This window comes from Syzygium oleosum, unplaced genomic scaffold (assembly GCF_021117445.2).
Source record: "Syzygium oleosum isolate NSW1041296 unplaced genomic scaffold, Sole_v2.1 Sole_v2.15, whole genome shotgun sequence".
Classification (NCBI taxonomy): Eukaryota; Viridiplantae; Streptophyta; class Magnoliopsida; order Myrtales; family Myrtaceae; genus Syzygium; species Syzygium oleosum.
This window is the reverse complement of record NW_026607499.1, coordinates 2,556,896-2,574,549: the sequence shown is the minus strand read 5'-3', so window position 1 is coordinate 2,574,549 and position 17,654 is coordinate 2,556,896. Positions and strand designations below refer to the sequence as shown.

General features: G+C 42.6%; 2 protein-coding genes across 2 annotated transcripts; both read left to right on the top strand.

The window, feature by feature from the left end:
• The first annotated feature begins 299 nt into the window (after positions 1-299).
• On the top strand, positions 300-3,861 carry LOC115667186 (protein ABIL1). The gene is made up of 10 exons (XM_056318606.1): positions 300-713; positions 959-1,041; positions 2,147-2,297; positions 2,387-2,486; positions 2,628-2,720; positions 2,825-2,909; positions 2,986-3,029; positions 3,142-3,275; positions 3,367-3,423; positions 3,493-3,861. Exons 1-10 carry the CDS (start codon positions 621-623, stop codon positions 3,649-3,651), a joined length of 999 nt encoding a protein of 332 aa, XP_056174581.1. The 5' UTR covers positions 300-620; the 3' UTR covers positions 3,652-3,861.
• Positions 3,862-5,107: 1,246 nt separating this feature from the next.
• On the top strand, positions 5,108-10,428 carry LOC130140064 (BAG family molecular chaperone regulator 6-like). Its single transcript, XM_056318426.1, has 4 exons — positions 5,108-5,383; positions 6,374-8,246; positions 8,689-9,894; positions 9,994-10,428. The coding sequence occupies exons 2-4, from the start codon at positions 6,516-6,518 to the stop codon at positions 10,426-10,428; spliced, it is 3,372 nt and encodes a 1,123-aa protein (XP_056174401.1). The 5' UTR covers positions 5,108-5,383; positions 6,374-6,515.
• Positions 10,429-17,654: the final 7,226 nt, after the last annotated feature.

Sequence of the window (17,654 nt, the reverse complement as noted above, 5' to 3'; positions counted from 1 at the left end):
ACATAGCTCAGGACCGTCTGCTTTGTCATTTTCTACGTCCCGAAAAAGCCCCCCCCCCCACCCCGCGGACCCGACACAGTCCCTGACAGTAGGGGCAGTTCTGACTTTTCCGCTTCCTTTTGTAATATATTTGCTGGGGACAACCACCGCCCCGGTCGCTTGGGGAGAGAAGCCCGTGCACTGTGCAAATGCCAACTACCGCGAACGCCCACACACACCCACCCACACACCAAATATAAAACAGCTTCTCTCTCTCTCTCTCTCTCTCTCTCTCTCTCTTAAACGCTCGCTCTCTGTGGCTGCGTCATTTTCCCTTGCCATTCACTCCAAATCGCACTCCTTGCATCCTTGCTTCTCTCTCACTCTATCCCCTCTCCCTCTCTCTCTACCGTGAGAATTTGTTTTTGGTTTTGGTTCTTGTTGGTGTAGCCATCTCACCAAAGGAGACTCCGGAATCTCGCCCGCCTCCTCCTCCTCCTCCTCCTCCAATCCGCCTCCCCCGGGCATTGTCAGAGGATCCTTCCCGGGGGTTCGCGCTAGGGTTTCGCGGCGATCCCGATGCGCCCTGCTTCGAGGCTGAGCTCGGTCTAGTGTGGGTGGGGGGGGGGGCGGCGGCCGCCATGGAAACGGAGCGGCCGAGGTCGGAGAATCCGGCCATGACCTTCGACGAGGTCTCCATGGAGCGGAGCAAGAGCTTCGTCAAGGCCTTGCAGGTTGGTTTCCTTCTCTCTCTCTCTCGTTCGAATCCTTACTTGTTGCGGTTGCTTTCCGCGAGGATGCTGAGGATTGAGGGATCCGTTGCTTGTTTTGGTGCTCGAGCTCGATCTGTTTCGAGAGGTTTTGGTCGCCGGTTGACTTTACAGCTTTGTGCGCAATCGCTGAGAGTTTGATTGCCAGTTGTTGATTTTGTCGGGAGTGATTAATCGAGGCTTGTATCCGTGTTGGTGCTGTGTCGCAGGAGTTGAAGAATTTGAGGCCTCAGCTCTATTCGGCTGCGGAGTACTGCGAGAAGTCGTATCTCAATAGCGAGCAAAAACAAATGTACGATCTCATCGTCGCACCGTTATTACGCCTGTTAGTATTAGTAGTGGCAATTGAGGCGTTTTGTGATTGACTTCTTGGAACCTGTCGGTGTATGGCCGACGGCCAGACGGTCTATCTGGTTGAAAGTGTAGAATCCGAACAGCTGATGATTTGCTTGCGGTGGTGCCTTTAGATGATGACCCTAAGCAGTCCCGAACTCGGATGGATGGCGACTGAACCTCACCTATTCCTGTGTTTCTTAGATAAGGAAGTGCTGCTGTTCTCCAATTCATTGGGAACATGCAGATTTGATGTTGCAAGGCTGAAAGACTTGAAATGTTAGATACGAATAACTTGTTTACGACATGATACCTATTATGCTTTCATCTTACCGCAGAAGCGTTCTTCTTGCACTTTTGCCCATTTCATTGTTCAAGATAATATAGTGCTTATCTTGCTATCTATAGAAAGACGTATCTATTTGGTTGTGGGTCATGTCAAGTGGTCGTGGTTATATTGTAATGTAGTGTCAGTCCATGTAAAAAGACCTGGTTCATGGAGCTGGAATGTTTGGGGTCTGTATGTCAGATTTCAGTTTTGTCATTCAGGAAGTTAAGAACTTTTTTTTGGCTAATGGCTCTCGAAATGATCATTTATGATATGTAAAACATGGAGTGGTGAGTCTCACTTAGAAAGAATGGTGGTCTTTTATTTTGTGTTGTTGGTAAATTTTAGGAAGGTGATCTTCATTCTGTTCTTATTTTAATAATGTCGTTTCCTAAAGATTGTTTTTTAATTTGATGAGATTGGAGATCTAGAAAGTGCTCCATCGACCAACTTTGCCGGAGGACACAACTTTAGAGTAGATTCTTGCAAAATAATTTGAAAACTACTATTCTCCGTTTACAACGTTAGAGTAGATTCTTGCATTTGATGTTCTTGTCTCGATCTACATCACAGGACACAACCTCCTGATGATTTGACAGCCATATCTATAGTTTTGTTGAACATGGATTCTCGAGCTAACTTCTGGACTGCTGTGCTTGTCTTTGTTTTCTCAATGTCTTATCCACAATTAAGCTCGTTGGTTAATCTATGAAATTTGGCTCACTGGTGAACTTAGGGTATTGGACAACCTGAAAGATTATGCTGTACGAGCCCTGGTCAATGCTGTCGATCACCTTGGAACAGTGGCTTATAAATTAACTGACCTTATTGAGCAGCAATCTTTGGATATCACAGTCATGGAGCTAAAGGTCACTAGTTTTGATCAGGTAAACTATTTCTACCGTTAGATCAACAGTACAATCATGTGCGACTGACTACATGATAGAGATGTAATTGATCTTTTTGTACACCTCAGCAACTTCTTACATGCCAAACATACACGGATAAGGAAGGCCTCCGGCAGCAGCAGTTGTTGGCGATTATTCCCCGACATCACAAGCACTACATGTTACCAAGTAAGACTGTTTACAATCCTGAGGTGCTGACCTGGATTATGAGAAATTTGTTAATTTTGTGTCTCTTCTGTTAGCTTATCTTAATCGCATACTCTCGATCTTTGTACAATGTTTAACTTTTTCGTATTCCAAATGAGCTAGATTCTGTCAATAAGAAAGTGCATTTCAGTCCACAAATTCAGAAAGATGTCAGACAAAATCATTTTCAACCTAGATCTCGTCTTCAGCCTTCAGGTATGTGGACCTTACAGTGTTGCACTTTAGCTATTTACTTTAATCTTGTACGATTTTGCACTACTTTTCTTTTCCAACATGAAGCTGGATCATTTTTATCCTAGGTACCCCTGCTGCAAAAACACTTTCTTGGCATTTAGCGTCAGAAACAAAGTCCTCGTTGAAAGGAACTCAAAATGCTTCAGCAAGGTAATTAGTCAGCTTGTGCTTTACTAATTCTCTTGCTTAAGAACAGGACGGTGCTTAATTTCTGCTTCATTTGCAGCACTGAAGATTATGTAAAAAAGCCCGAAGTCTTTCATCTGCTCGGTGTGTCCTGTGTTGCTATTTTTCTTCTATCAAGCTTTTTGTGATTTCATCCTGACATTGTTACTGCGCACAAGAAGGATCTCCCATTGTGTTCATTTTGTCATCTGTGTAGATAATGGCGAGAATGCTCTGACAAGATTCTCGGCGGGTCATCTGCAAGTTCTAACAGGAGGTCCTACTTATGGTGCAGTCCCGCCATCAATCGGTGCTGCACACAGGGTAATTTGTTACTTTACAAGATTGAAGATATTCCTGGGTCTGTTTAGTAGGTTACGCTGTAGTCTGTCTCTGGTAGATATGTTGACTGGTGTGAATTGTTTTACCTCTCATCTATGAGGTGGTGAGTGATGATGTACGAAAGGTCATCTTGTGGAGCTCTTCTGCTGCCACCACGGTACATTGGGATTTTGAAGAATTGTTCAAAGCATCAAATTTACTCACAGAAGACTCTGTTCTCTTTCAGGATTCTTGGGAGGGCACCAAACCATTGTCAACATTCAGGTCATTCGATAATCCAAATCGGCGGGAGATTGTTCGTGCCCCTGCTCGCAGCAAAAGCATGCTATCGGCCTTCTTTGTCAAAACAAAGACGCCTAAGATGAAGGCTAGTGCTGTATCATGAATTCCAAATAAACATAGACACTGGCCGTCACCATTCTCGTCTTGTGGTCAAGTCGTTGTAAAGTTTCTTCTTTCTATGCAATTATCCTCTGGTATTGGAGTAGTCTTTAGATGATATGTACCCCTCTAGGATCTTGATCCAAGCACTTTACAGTGAGCTTGTTAATAAGGGGTGATGTTTGGCTTGAATGTACGGTCTTCATTCTGTTCATTCCTTTTGGATACTGATGCGATATTCTTTTATCTCTGGAAATACCCATTGTATGCTGTTTGTACTCGCTCTTAGGCAATTGATTGATCATTTTAGTCACCACAACGGCTTCATCTTTTTCCCCATTCCTGTTAGGCTGGGTTTCGACCCCCCTGTGATAACCCAGTTTGTGAAGGGTTGGTAATTTCTCGCCCAATTATTCATCTCCCTGGTTCATATGCAGTTTTCGCTCCACTCCCAAAGAATCCAGAACCAATTTCATATATAATCAATTAGCAACTGTCTAGCGATCTTTTGGGTTGCGTTTAGTTGAACTTTGCAAATGGGCTTTTAGGCTCTGGTTTTCAGGCTTTAAAGGGCCTTGGACAAAAGGAACAATTTTTTTTAGAGAACTTTTTAGAGATGCATTGCATTTTCAAAGAATGCAAGGCCAACCCAGTTTTGGATTTTGAGCATTTTCCGAAATGCTAATTCAATTTTTTTCTTTCTGCTTTGCCCACGCTATAGCTTTTGAAATTCCATTTTTACCTACGTTGCCGGTGAGTCTTGTTCGAAGGGCAACGACTGCCTCTAAAATCGCGAACCTCAGGCGAGCATCGCATGACCCTAGTGACCTCAAAGTTGAGGCTGTGCGATCCTCACCTAAGGTCATGCAACCTTAGACGCCGGCAGCCTAAGTTCTCCACTAGAGTTCGGTAAAGGGTTTGAGGATTTTTTTTTTAGAAAAAGAAAAAGATAGGTAAAGTACTTTATAAGTTGTAGTTTGTTTCCAAGAACATTTTAATCAAAATTGTATCCCAATGCTCTAAATTACACTCATTTCGAAAATACCCTTTAACCTAAAGTTTTTTTTTTATATTTCCCAAAGATTTTCCTCAAGAGCCGAATTGAACGCAGTCTTAACCTTTCACAGGCACACCAGAAATGGGCAATACGCGAATTGGAAACGGCGGAGGTGGAAAATTGGACCGCTAAGAATTTTTCAGACTTGCAGGGAAAAAAAAAAAAGTCTAATCACTTCTTTAATCGTATGAGGGCACTAAATGGAATGGAATGGAGCCCATATTATCCGGGGCCCACGGAAGGAGCAAGAAGCTAAGCTTGGGTGAAAGGTCAACAACCATTGGCACACGTGTCGAGAGAAGATCCACCTGGCGCAGGAAATGTCCAGACGCTTCTCCAGACTGGACCGGAAGAAGAAAGGGCGCGAAACATCTCGATTTGTCTACTTACTCTGTAACTCTGTTCTTCGTTCTTCCTTCTTCCATCGTCGTCGCTGGTTCCTTCCATATAAAGCAGAGGAGGTCTCTCGAAGCCGAGCAACCCGAAGCGCGACTTCGTAACTCGATCTGAACTGCAAGAGAAAAAAGCTCGAAAAAGGAAAGAGAGAGAGAGAGGCAGAGAAAAACAACGATCCGTCGTCGTCTGGGTGGGTGGACCGACCTGTGCCCGGTGGATCTTCGCAACTTACGATCAAGCCTTCAGTCTTCGTTTCCCGCTTTTTACGACTCCTTCTCAAGCTGTAAGTTTGCGGTTTCCTCTTCTCTTCCTCTTCGCTCCCCTGCTTCCCGTTTTCGCGTGTCCTCTCGCCGGAGGAGGACTGGATATGTGTCGTACGCCGTCGCTGTGTATTGCGAAGTCCATCTGATGGTGATTTTCTTTTTAGGAATGTTGTCCTGTGAATTCGGTCTTTGTCTCGTGGTTACGACAGAGTCGAAAGCAGGAACTGGTCATCGTTGGGGGGACTGCAGCATCCGCTTGGATGTTCTTTATTATTGTCGCTATCGCCGGTGAAGTGATCTAGTCGAATTAGAGCATGTTGTTGGCTAGCAGAATTAGTAAGAATCGAGTATCACGTGGCACCAGGTACTCCGTGGGATCTCGTGATTGTCCGTGCTCTTGGTAAAGGCATTGGTAAATGTTGAGGGCACGATGACCTTCCCTTTGTTGTCCAAGCATTTCTGCGGACCATCTCGTAGGACACTCAGAATTATGCGGAAAAGAGTCCCTTCTAACTGATTTCTGCTTTCCATCAATTTTTTTTAGTCTTCTGAAGTTTAAGGTTATGGCGAAGTATTATACGCCGGTGCCTTTCTCTCATTCCTGTTTCGTGTCCGATAATTTCTGCAGCTCTTTCAACCTATATTACTTGGAAAACTGTTCAATAGTAATTTTGGAGGTGATCATTTGTTATTAGATACGTCGTTCGAAGAAGAGGCATGCAAAATTGCCATTTTCCATCTTGGTTGTAAGGCATGTCTGCTTCTCCAGCTAAACTTGGCTCCATAGAATTGTAGGATGATGATGTGCTGCTTTAAATACTGTGTATGTATGCATTACCTTTTACTGGTTCGAACGATTCTGCTGGAACATTACGTAGGACAGGTGTTACTACTAGCAGCGCTATCTTGCTTTGTTCTGCTTGTCCATGATCAATTTTTGACATCTTCTTTTCCTTTTACTTCGGCAATATATGTTATTTTTCTGATGGGTTTTATTCTTCATTGCACAGAATAAAAATTCGATATCGGTGACTTCCGAGTGAGAAATGCATAAATTTCCACTCAAGATGTCACCTGCTTATGGATACACGGATTCTCATCCCCGTCAGAGCTACATAACGCCTTGCAGGCAACATCAACAGGCAATGCCAGATGAGATTCCACCTCAACTGGGGATCAACCCGACCGTATTTCCTGTTCCACGTGAGCCCTTGCCATACCCTTATGCCGGTAATTGCAGCTATCCTGCGCCATGCCATGCTTGCTATAACCACACGGCAACTCCCAGCTACTATCACAGACCACCCTACCCTCACTTTTTTCCAGCCACCACCGTTTCATGGTTGGGGACCTTATCCTGGGAATGCCGAACCCTTTGCTAGTCATTATGAACTGCCCTACCCACCAGCTTATCCATTGGAACGACCATATGTGGTTCGACAACACCATTGCTGTGGATGCCCTAATCATGTATGTGACCCAAAGAACGAAAAGGGTGTCAAGATAGAAGAGCAGGTGCCACTAGATTCAGACAAGAAGGGTGAGAATTATTCAGAGTCCTTGGTGCCAGCGAACTGGAGAAACTTTCCATATCCGATTGTTTGGATCCCACCTGAAAATAACAGGAACAAAGAGCAGGGAATCGATGCCAAACCAAGGATCATAGATCTTGATACTGCTTCCCAGGAAAAGAAACCAGCTCTTTCATCATTGCAGAAGGAACCTGGGTGGAATAGTTGGTTTCCTCTCTTCATGGGTGACCATGACCATTCAAAACCAGGAGGAGAAAAGAAAAGATCTCATAATCAGCATGTGCGCGACAACGAAAGTAGCTATCCATTTCCTGTCATCTGGATTCCTTCTTTTGATAAACAAGAGGAGGCAGGGGCTGAGAAGGACCAACAAGCCAATACACGGGAATCTCCTGAATCCAATTTCACGGTATTCCCGATGCAGATTCATAACAATCATAATAAAACTTCAGATGGAGGACCGCAAGAAAACTATGAAAATGATGTTGGGTCACACCATCAGGATGCGGAGAAGAACATTCATGTGAAAGACATAGAACCTTGTGTGGGCAAGAATAACTCGCGAGACTCTCAAGAAGCAGCAGCAAATGCCTTGAAAAAAAGAGCTATAGATACCCTCGTTGATAGAGTCCCTGGATCTGATGCCAGAAAGTCATCATCATCCCCGACGAAAACATCAAAGTTGCCCCCAGTTTGTCTGAGAGTTGATCCCTCGCCGAGGAAGAAAGGCCGCAATGGTAGTTCAAGATCTCCTAGTCCTCCAAGTTCTGAAACAAAATCTCGCAGTTCAAGTGATGCATCTTCTACAGACAGTAACGAACAAAAGTCACGCGCCCAAAGCATAAACAGAACTTCAGAGGAGCACCCGAAAAGGAAAGAAGTGAAAGTCATTGAGGTGAAGGAGGAAACTCCTAGTCCTAGCAACAACAATAACGGAGACTTACAAAGCAGTTTGCAGGTTGAATATCCAGAAAAGATTAAAGAGAACAAAGACCACAGTGAGATGGAGGAGGTTTGTGAAATTAAAGAGGACGAGGGAGCTACAATTGCAGGTGATGAAATCACCGAAAAAAGATGTAAGGAGTTGGAAGCCTCAAGAACTCTATCTGATGAAGAAGCTGCTATGCGCATTCAGTCTGCCTATCGCGGTTTCCAAGTGAGGAAATGGGAGACCCTGAAGAAACTAAAGCAAATGGCGAAGGTTCGTGATGAGGTGACTAAGGTAAGGAAGAGTATCGAGCAGCTAGCATCTTCATATGACACTTTGCCTGATCAAGGGAAACTTGACAGGCAGAAAGTACTCATTGGAGAATCTATAATGAATCTTCTTCTACGACTTGATACAATTCAGGTAAGCCAGTTGATATAATGAATTAAGTTGTTTACATTTTACTTAACTCTGTAGGTAGAAGAGAGCAGGGTAGGAGCCCTGCATTCATTGGTAATCACGGAATTGTCGGAAAATGGGAATCGAGATGAGAGAAGGGCTTCATCATGCTGTGGCTTTTCAAGCGTCTCTTTTTTTTATTTCATGAATATTTTGGGTTTATTAGATCTTGAAGTGCCTTTCAATATTTGAACACCTTTTTATTAATCTACACAACCCTGTTATTGGTTATCACAACTTGGATGCTAGGACACTGCAACTGAAGATTTTACAAAAGAGTGCTCATCTTAACCCTTTTCAACTGTATGTCTTTGAGTTTGCTTTTTGCTATGGATAGCTGAAAACTTTTTATGGACTTATTTCTGTGAGATGCTTCTAGTTCTCTTTGTTGATTCTAGAGCTCCAGGGATTACATCCTAATTTGCGAGATATTCGAAAATCATTGGCGAGGGAGCTAGTTACTTTGCTGGAGAAACTCGATTCTTTGACAATGAAGTGCCTGGAGGAATCTGTTGATAACTCTGATACTGCAAGGAATGATGAATGTACGGTCAGCAAGAAAGAACACCATGAGGAAGCAAAGAGACAGTTTGAAGAGAGCCTTTCAGTTAGTGAGAACATTGGCGGTCAAATTAAATCAGACGAACTGCAACTTCTCAAGGCTGGAAATTCGGTATCTGAACCCTCAGAGAATGCATGCTCGGGTATCATTGATGGTCAGACACAAGTGGCAGTCAAGGATTTGAAAAGGGAAACATCAGCATCCTTGGATGTGGAGTCGCAACAAGCTGCCTTGCAGCATTGTCCTGTACAGGACTTCAGACATCTAAACGAAATTGATGATGGCGAACCATCTGTGGTCAACATTATAAAGCCTATAGAGACTAATCCGGAGCATCCTTCTGGAGGAAAGTATGAGAGACTAGAGGTGGCCACGGTGGAGAAAAGTATCTATGATTCTATGGTTGAAGATGAGATTAGGCTGGCATCCGATTCAGGAGATGGAAGCAGCACAAAGATGGAGTTTATGATCAAAGATCAAGGAACTTCTGCTCTGCAACCGTTGCCACAAGCAGATGAGGAGAAAGTAGCCATGGCGTCGGACAGTGCGGGAGTGGAGCCGGATACTTTTACTGGCCCAACCCTGTGCACTGGAGATGATGACTTGATATCTCATGGAAGAGAACCTGAAGTGGAAGCAACAAGCAAGATTCATATTGCAGAAGAAGATGTTGCGGATTCTGTGCTTAGCATGCATGATAAGTTTGGCAAAGTAGATTCTGTGCTCAATGGACATGATAAGTGCGATGAAGGTAGCGATGCTGTTACTTCTCCAGAAAATTTTGGCAAACTGACCATTGAGACGCAGCAGCTGGAAGTGCCCAAAGCATTGACTTCAGATTCGGAAGTAGTTGACAATGTGCATCTAGAGCAACTGGTTGCACCAGGACCAGATGATTTGTCACCTGCTGGCTCTCTAAAGAGTGAGGATTCTTCTCAGGATGCATCCATTGGAGCGGAACGTGGCCAGAGACATGAAGAGGGTATCAGCGATGAAACTCTTTTGCCTCCTCGACCAGAAGAAGCTCAGCTAGGGATGTTAGGACCCGCAGTGGAAACTTGTCGAGATGAAAATGAAGATAAGGCCATTATCTCTGCTGATCTTAGCTGCAATTGCTCTGAGATGTTGAACGTTGAAGCTCTAGCTTAGGAGAAGGAAGAATTGATTGCAGCAAATGTGAAGGATATCGACCTGACAACACATGTTGGAGAGCAAGTGGATGAACAAGGAGATAATCGCGAGGAGGAGGTGGTTGTTGCTCTGGAAAAATCTATCTCAGATGAAGGTGCTGAGCAAGTCGGGCAGTCACTGCTTAGTCTCGATGATTTAAATGGGAGCAGGCCTGTGGAGGAGATGGACGGCAATCAGAAACTAATCAAAGAGAACGAGAAACTGAGGGAGATGATGGAGAAACTGATGGAAGCGGGGAAAGAGCAGTTGAACTTGATATGTGAATTGACTGGAAGAGGGAAGGATTTGGAGAGGAGACTGGCCAGGAATAAGAGGGTGAAATCAAGGTGCAGAACGGTGGCGGCAAAGCCTCGATCTGTGCATGCCAAGTCGTGCGCGGATTCTATGAATTGAGAGGGTGGCTGATTAATGTCTCATAGGCAAGTCTTCACATAAGTTTCTGGGAGATGAGATAGTGTGGTGATGTGTGTGTACGTTGGAACAAATACAAGTTTATGTCATGGAATAACTGTCTGTTGTAAAGCTTGTCCTCTCTGTTACTGGCTTATTGTTTCAATTAGTGTGTCGCATGATGACCGTGTGTTTTCTGTCTCTGTTGCATAGATGCACTGATGCATGCTTTAAATAGATCTAGCTCTCTGACGAGAACAAGATGAACTTATAGTAAATTTCCTCGACTCTTTCCCACAATGCAAGAAGGCCTGGCCCAAGAAATGCAACACCAAAAGGCCAAACTGGGCTTTGAAAGAATCAATCCGCTCTTGTGAATACATTATAGATGCGGAAAGCCCAAAATGGTGGAGCCATCAATCTTTGGGCCAAGCTTGTGGGTATCATCTTTTTTACCAAATCTGCCGACGAACGAATCATCTCCTTAACGACATTTCCTTTTGCTCTTAAGCTGTCCTTACGTCCAAACCACCTGAAGGAAACTAAATTGATTACACAGCCTGCAATAAGTTCCCTTTGCCGATGCCCAGAATCGTGCCATTTATAGACACCTGCAAAACGTCATCTATTCACACACCAAAAGGAAGAAAGTAAAAGGGGAACTTGCATGAAAATGAACGGGCAAAAATGCCCAAGTGAAAACCTGTTTTCACGAGTCTGGAATCACAAAAGAAAAACCTGTCATCACCATCGAAACACCAGTCACTGACCAAATGGTGCAAATCTGCTTCTTGAATCTTGCAGTGCGCGACAGCCACTTACGAAACACGAGTAAAATTAAGGCTCCGTTCGTTTGGCGGAAAATATTCTCCCGGAAAATATTTTTCGGATTTTCCGGTGTTCGGGGGACGGAAAAAGTTTTCCGTGAGAAAATATTTTCCTTCCCCCCTCACAAAATAGCTTAAGTCTACGGAAAATGACTTCCGCTTCTTCAAAAGCAAAAATCATTTTCCGGAGCTTCTTCTTCACTAAGGTCGCCGGCCGCCGCTGCCGGGTCGCGGCCCGGCCAGCTGCCGGAGCGCGCCGCCGCCGCGGACGTTGGCCGTTGGTTGCCGGCCGCCGCCGCCGGACGCCGGACGCCGGACGTTGGCCGTTGCCGGCCGCCGCGCCGGACGCTGGACGCCGGACGTTGGCCGTTGATCGCCGGCCGCCGGACACCGCCGCCGGCGCGGACGCCGCCGCCCGCTGCCGGCCGCGGCGAAAAATATTTTTCGAAACTTTTTCATATTGATCGCGAACACCGGAAAATTATGTTCCGAGAAAATATTTTTCAGGAAAACAACTTCCGGAAAAATATTTTTCGGGAAAATGACTTCCGGAAAAATATTTTTTAAAAAGAGTATATTTATGGAGAAGAGCAAGAGCAGGAAAGATGGCACGAAACACGATGACAGTGACTGAATTGACGTCGAAATGTAAAGCTAAAATAATCTTTCTTTTTCCTTTGCATGGGGATCGATACATGGCTCTGATGCCTGCTCGTCCCTCGTCTCTACTCCATCTGCTTTCTTTATTTGATTTTACCCTCTTGACATCTCCAGATTTCTCGCCGACTCTGCAACAAAGTGCACGCACACAGACACAGACACACACCCATTATTTTATGCATTTTTGTTTGTAAACCAAAACAAGAACCGTCTCTGCTCTCGGAGGTGATTGTGACTTCTTTGTGGGGTCATATTCAACTCAACTACACCTTTTGTAATCACCGTTGTCTATATTTTAACTTCTATCTGTCTGGTCTGGTCGCAGAGGAAATTTGATCTGCTGGGTCTCGTAAAGAAACGTCCAGTCTTCACTTTTCGTCCTTTTTCTTCACCTTACCTCCATTAGGGTTGACAAGGGTGAGCTTGCACGAGTTTTGCATGCGCCCAAGTTTAGCAGAGCGGTTTCAGACCTTGTGACACCCCTACAAACGTTTGAATCCATGTTAGTACAGAGTGAATTCATTGTGCCCGGTCTAATGTACAGTGTACGTAGTGATGATGTTCTGTCCTTCTTGTTGAAAACTAGAAGCATTAGTTGTCACGCTCGCATCTTCACTGAGGAAATTGGTCTATGGACGTTGTGATCGACGGAATCAAGACACATCTCCAAAGCTCGTGCCTTTTGATATACAAACAGCTTGGCCTACTCGGACGATTCGATGAGTTTAAATACTTCCTTTTCTCGACGTGCATGACCAATCGTTCCGTGACTAGCAATGAAATCCATCGGACATATTTAATCCGTGGAATGGACCATGGGAAGATCCAAAATCTTCATCTCGTCACTTGGTGATGGGCTCTGCAATGATTGAATGGTCCATACTCGCCTTGTTACCAAGCTTTGCACGCTTCCAGTTCCCATGCTTGGACGATGTCCTTGTTTTGGTCACTTGCCCCTGATTAATAAGTTAATTAATTGATTATGATTGATTGATTATTATAGAGTGCATAAGCTTCTGATCTCGCTCTTTTCTATAGTTCGATTCTGATGTCCATGAATGACATGTAGTTCAGTAGTGGTTGATAGTCATGGCCTCCTAGTTCATAGACCATAGTCGGGTCATTTTCACAACTGCTCTGCTCACCTAAACATGCTTTATGAGCTTTCATGCCCTCGTCAAACTTCGAAAATATATACATAAACGTAAAAAAAAATCTGATTTATTTCTTCATATTCTTTTTTTGGGTCAAAAGCAAGATTCCATAATACTCGACAGGCACATTGAAGGTTTTCAAGCCTAGCAAAGCAAATACCGAAATGCAAATAACAAAGCATAGTTTGCAACTAGAGGTACGCTCTCATCCCTCAATAATAGATCCGTCACCGTTCGGTAGTCGATTATCAGATTCAGTGATGAGCACGTGCTTATATCTCAAACTCCATTTGTAACAGCTTGCGGTTCGCGTCTAGATTCAATGTCCTTATTATCATCGTTGTGTAGAAACATCAGAAAGAATACAAATCGAATACTTGTAAGGAACTTCCATGTTTATATTTAGATTTAGTTTGGGAGAGTAAAACCTCCATATCAATCTAGACAGGAGAGTGGCCTAATCTTGAAGAGGTTGTAGAGCCATGTCACAAACATCCTCATCAGTGATTATCGACCGGACAAATGGCCAAACTAATCTCCACGTTCATCCAATATCAGTTGCAAAAATTTATCACACACAAACTCCCAAAATAGAGAAAAAAGAAAAGACAATCAAAGCAATAAAAAAAAAAGGACCGGGAGAGCTTCAAAAAAGTGAAGAGTTTTTGGGAGGTGAGAGGGATTTGCCGATAGAGAGAGAAAAGAGCGAAGCCCTAGGACTCTCCTCATAGTCAATAGTATATACTCTGCCATCATTAGCAAGATTTGAGCATTGGCTAGGTGGGAGGACATCAATGTTTTCATGTAGGCTCTTGCTATAATAGCTCGCTTCGCAACATTATGAAAATTGAAAAATTGCATGTCATAAGCATACTACATGCCAAAGAAGAGAAGATTGTATTAGGACGGGGCGGCTCATTATAGCCATTACATAATGATCTACGTGCACTCTTTCAAGTTTATTCTCTACTTTGTAACATATAAGATTATTGTTTTTCTAGCAAAAAAAAATATAAGATTATTGTTTCAAAACGCAAACGCATTCATTCTAGTCAATATTATCGGTTCCAATAATGTTGATACATTAAATAATGCTATGTTCGAGATTTCTCTTGTATTTCATAATGTCATGTTTAATAGTATGCGCAACTTTTTTTTTATGTGTTTACAATTATATTACCGTACTTTTATATACATACACACATGGAGACCTACAAATAGGCTCATTCATTGGAGCTCCTTTTTTCTTCTATTTTCTCTTTTTTTTTTCGAACGGTTGATTGAGTTCTGTAAGAATCAATAGAGGAAATATGAGACTAATTTCACACCATTTTTACTAAAAACCACCTATTGTAATGAATCGGCCAGGATGCCCTTCAAAACCCTATTCGAGCAAGCATTATCCATTTTTTTTCTTTCCTTCCTATTTTCTCTTTCTTGTTGTTGCACATTGTTTGAAATCAAAAGCCATCACGTTCATCCTCCGAAAGGTTCTCGTCATATTTTTTCTTGCCATGCTAATTAGGGAAGAATTATCCAATTGGTCGTAAACCTATTGGACGGATACCAATTCAATTTTAAACTTTTTAATTTTGCCAATGTAGTCTTAAGCCTTTGCGAAAAATTTTAATGTAGTTCTTCCGATCAATTGCCATAGGAAATTGTTGATGTGATGTCCAGTCATCGCTAACCGTCCTATATGACATGCTGAGGTCAATGGAAAAGGAAAGCCCAAGTTGATTGGTTACTCAGATGCATATCTCGAAAGTCCACGTCAGGTTACATTGTAACTTTTGCCGAGAAGGCAGTTTCTTAGCAATCAAGATTATAAAAATGTGTGATATTGTCTATGACTGAAGTAGACTACTAAATTACGTCAGGTATTGCTATTACAGATTGAGGTAAGGAACTCTCGTGGATGAATGAATTCCTATAAGAGTTGGGTTTGAAGCAAGAGAAATTTATTTTGTATTGTGATTGTATGAGTATTATCTACCTTAGTAAAAAATCCGAGTGCTATATTCAAGATCGAAGGACATTGATGTGAAATGTCACTGGATTTTCGAGAAATTAGAAAAGAAAATCTTTCTACTTGAAAAAGTCCACACCAATAATAATAGATTTATATGATGACCAAAATCTAATCCATGGTAAAACTTGATTATTGTATAAATAAAGCGGACATGAGGGAGCTTCCCTTACAAGGTGAAGGAGGAGATTTGTTGGGCCGGTCCCCCTCTGGGACCCAACTCATCATTATTAAAGAAGCAGAAGAAAGAAAGAAAGAAAAGATGAGAGATTTGAACGGGCAAGAGGGACCACAGAAAAGTTATAAAAAAAAAAGAAGAGGGAGAGAGTTCGCCGATTTGGAGAGGAGAAAAGGCAGCCAACTACCAAGAAGATTCGACGGTGAAATATTGTCAGAATTTGCTATGTTGTTCGTGAAATCAAGAGTTACAATGCAAATGCTCTAATAATTGAAATCCTTCTCCAAATTATCTCTCATTTTTTATGACAGTGGTTAGATTTTTCTTAACCCTTTGTGTTAATCCACTATTATGATGATGATATATTGTCATATTATGAGAAATGTATACTACAAGTCCTAAAACTTGTCGCGAAAATATAATTTGATCTTAAAATTTTCAAAAAATTCAATCAAGTCATAAAACTTATCAAATTAGTGCAATCAAGTCCTAAAGTTAGCACCATCAATTTGTCTAATGGAAAATGTTGACGTGACATTTTTAAATTAATTTTTCTCTCCTACGTGGCATTTTTTAATTATTTGGGTGATACCTCGCCAAGCCTTGCTTGGGGCCAATGCGGCTTGCCCAGATCTAGTCGACACCTCGCCTGTGGTCGGCGAGCCTAGCTCAAGCCTAGCGAGAGTTGCCAGCCACCCTCGCCCAGGGTCGGCGACCTTCGCTGACCCCTCCAACAATGGGCGGCGACAGTGCCCACCAGCGAGTCCATGCCCTCTTTTTTTCCATTTCTCTTTAATTATTTTAGCTTTTTTAAGTTTGTAAAATTATTTATATAAGATTTAAAGGAAAAAACAATAAAAAAAAATTTGCACGTAGGAGAGAAAAATTAATTTAAAAATGTTATGTCAACATTTTCCGTTAGAAAAATTGACAGTATTAACTTTAGTACTAGATTGCATCAATTTAATAAGTTTTAGGATTTAATTGCAGTTTTTAAAAATTTTAGGACTTAACTGCATTTTCGTGACAAGTTTTAGGACTTGTAGTGTACATATCCCTTATATTATTGATGTTTCGAGCCTCTAATTGTATATGACTCGAGATGAATTATCGTGTATCCTATTGATTCTTGGTGATTAGTGGAAGTTTCTCGAGCGGTCCATAGTTTTTATTGCATTGGGTTTTCCACGTGATATTCATGGGCCTTGTTGCTACCTTGTTTCGAATTTTCCAACACTATAATTACTGTCTTTGGGGCTTATATTGCTCGAATACAGTGGCCGGTTGGTGCCGAGGTTGAATTGTTTAACTTTCTCCCCAACTGTTCCTTCATTAAAAATTCAGGAACCACATTGAACATTAGGCTACAGTTCATAGACCGCATTGAACAAATTAAAAGTTTATGGATCATGTAACATATTGAGTCAAAGTTCAATGACTATTTGAGTCATTATCCCTTTGATTTTCTCATACCAAATACCTTTCAGCTATCTTCTCTGGATAGTCAATTCACATGATAGGAGTTATGGACAAGGCAAAACCAAATCAGCATAAATAAAAAAAATTACTCTGCGAAGCAACGCACATCAAACATGAAGGAATGATGAACCCGAGTATTAGTCTCAGTAGAAACCCCATGACACTTAGATGAAGCACAAGAGGATGAACATCTAACACTTAAAAACCAACAACATACAAGAAAAAACCATCTATGAATGAGAAGATTACAGGGGCGAGAGAGAAGTCAGATGCAATCTAGAGATTCACTTAAAAAAATGTGCATTATCAACCAAAACGGGCATGCAAATAGGCCGCCTCTGGCGAAGATGCTATACCGGCACGGTTTTCTACCCAATCACGACTTGAAAAACATCGCAAAACCAGTCGGCGAGGTTCACCGAGAGCTCCCTCGATCGTCTTTCTTAAACAGCAAAACCCTACGAATAACCAAACTTATCAATCCATCTAAGTAAGCCAATCGCTCCTGCCTTAAACCAAGACAAGGAAAAAGTCGCGGAAGCCAAAATCAACCTGCTCGAAGGGTCTAGGCACGCATAGGAAACATGGAGGCCGCCCATACATACCGACCAACAAGGCCAAGGTGGCACGGACAACAATTTTCTCGAAGACGCCGAAAACTCCACGGAGGCGAAGAGATGTCAGGATTGCACTAATGAACTTGGCAATGATTCCACGTTCTTGTGAGATAACGGATTGAATTGCTCGATGACAAGCTGTCCTTCCGCTGGCAAGATTTAACTAGATTTAAATCTCTCAGCAACTCAAGCATGCATGCCTATCAAAAAGAGGGTACGCGTCTTCGAAGTCGGCAAAGAGATTCCAATGGTGCATCTCATCAATTGAGCAACAATATTAGCCAC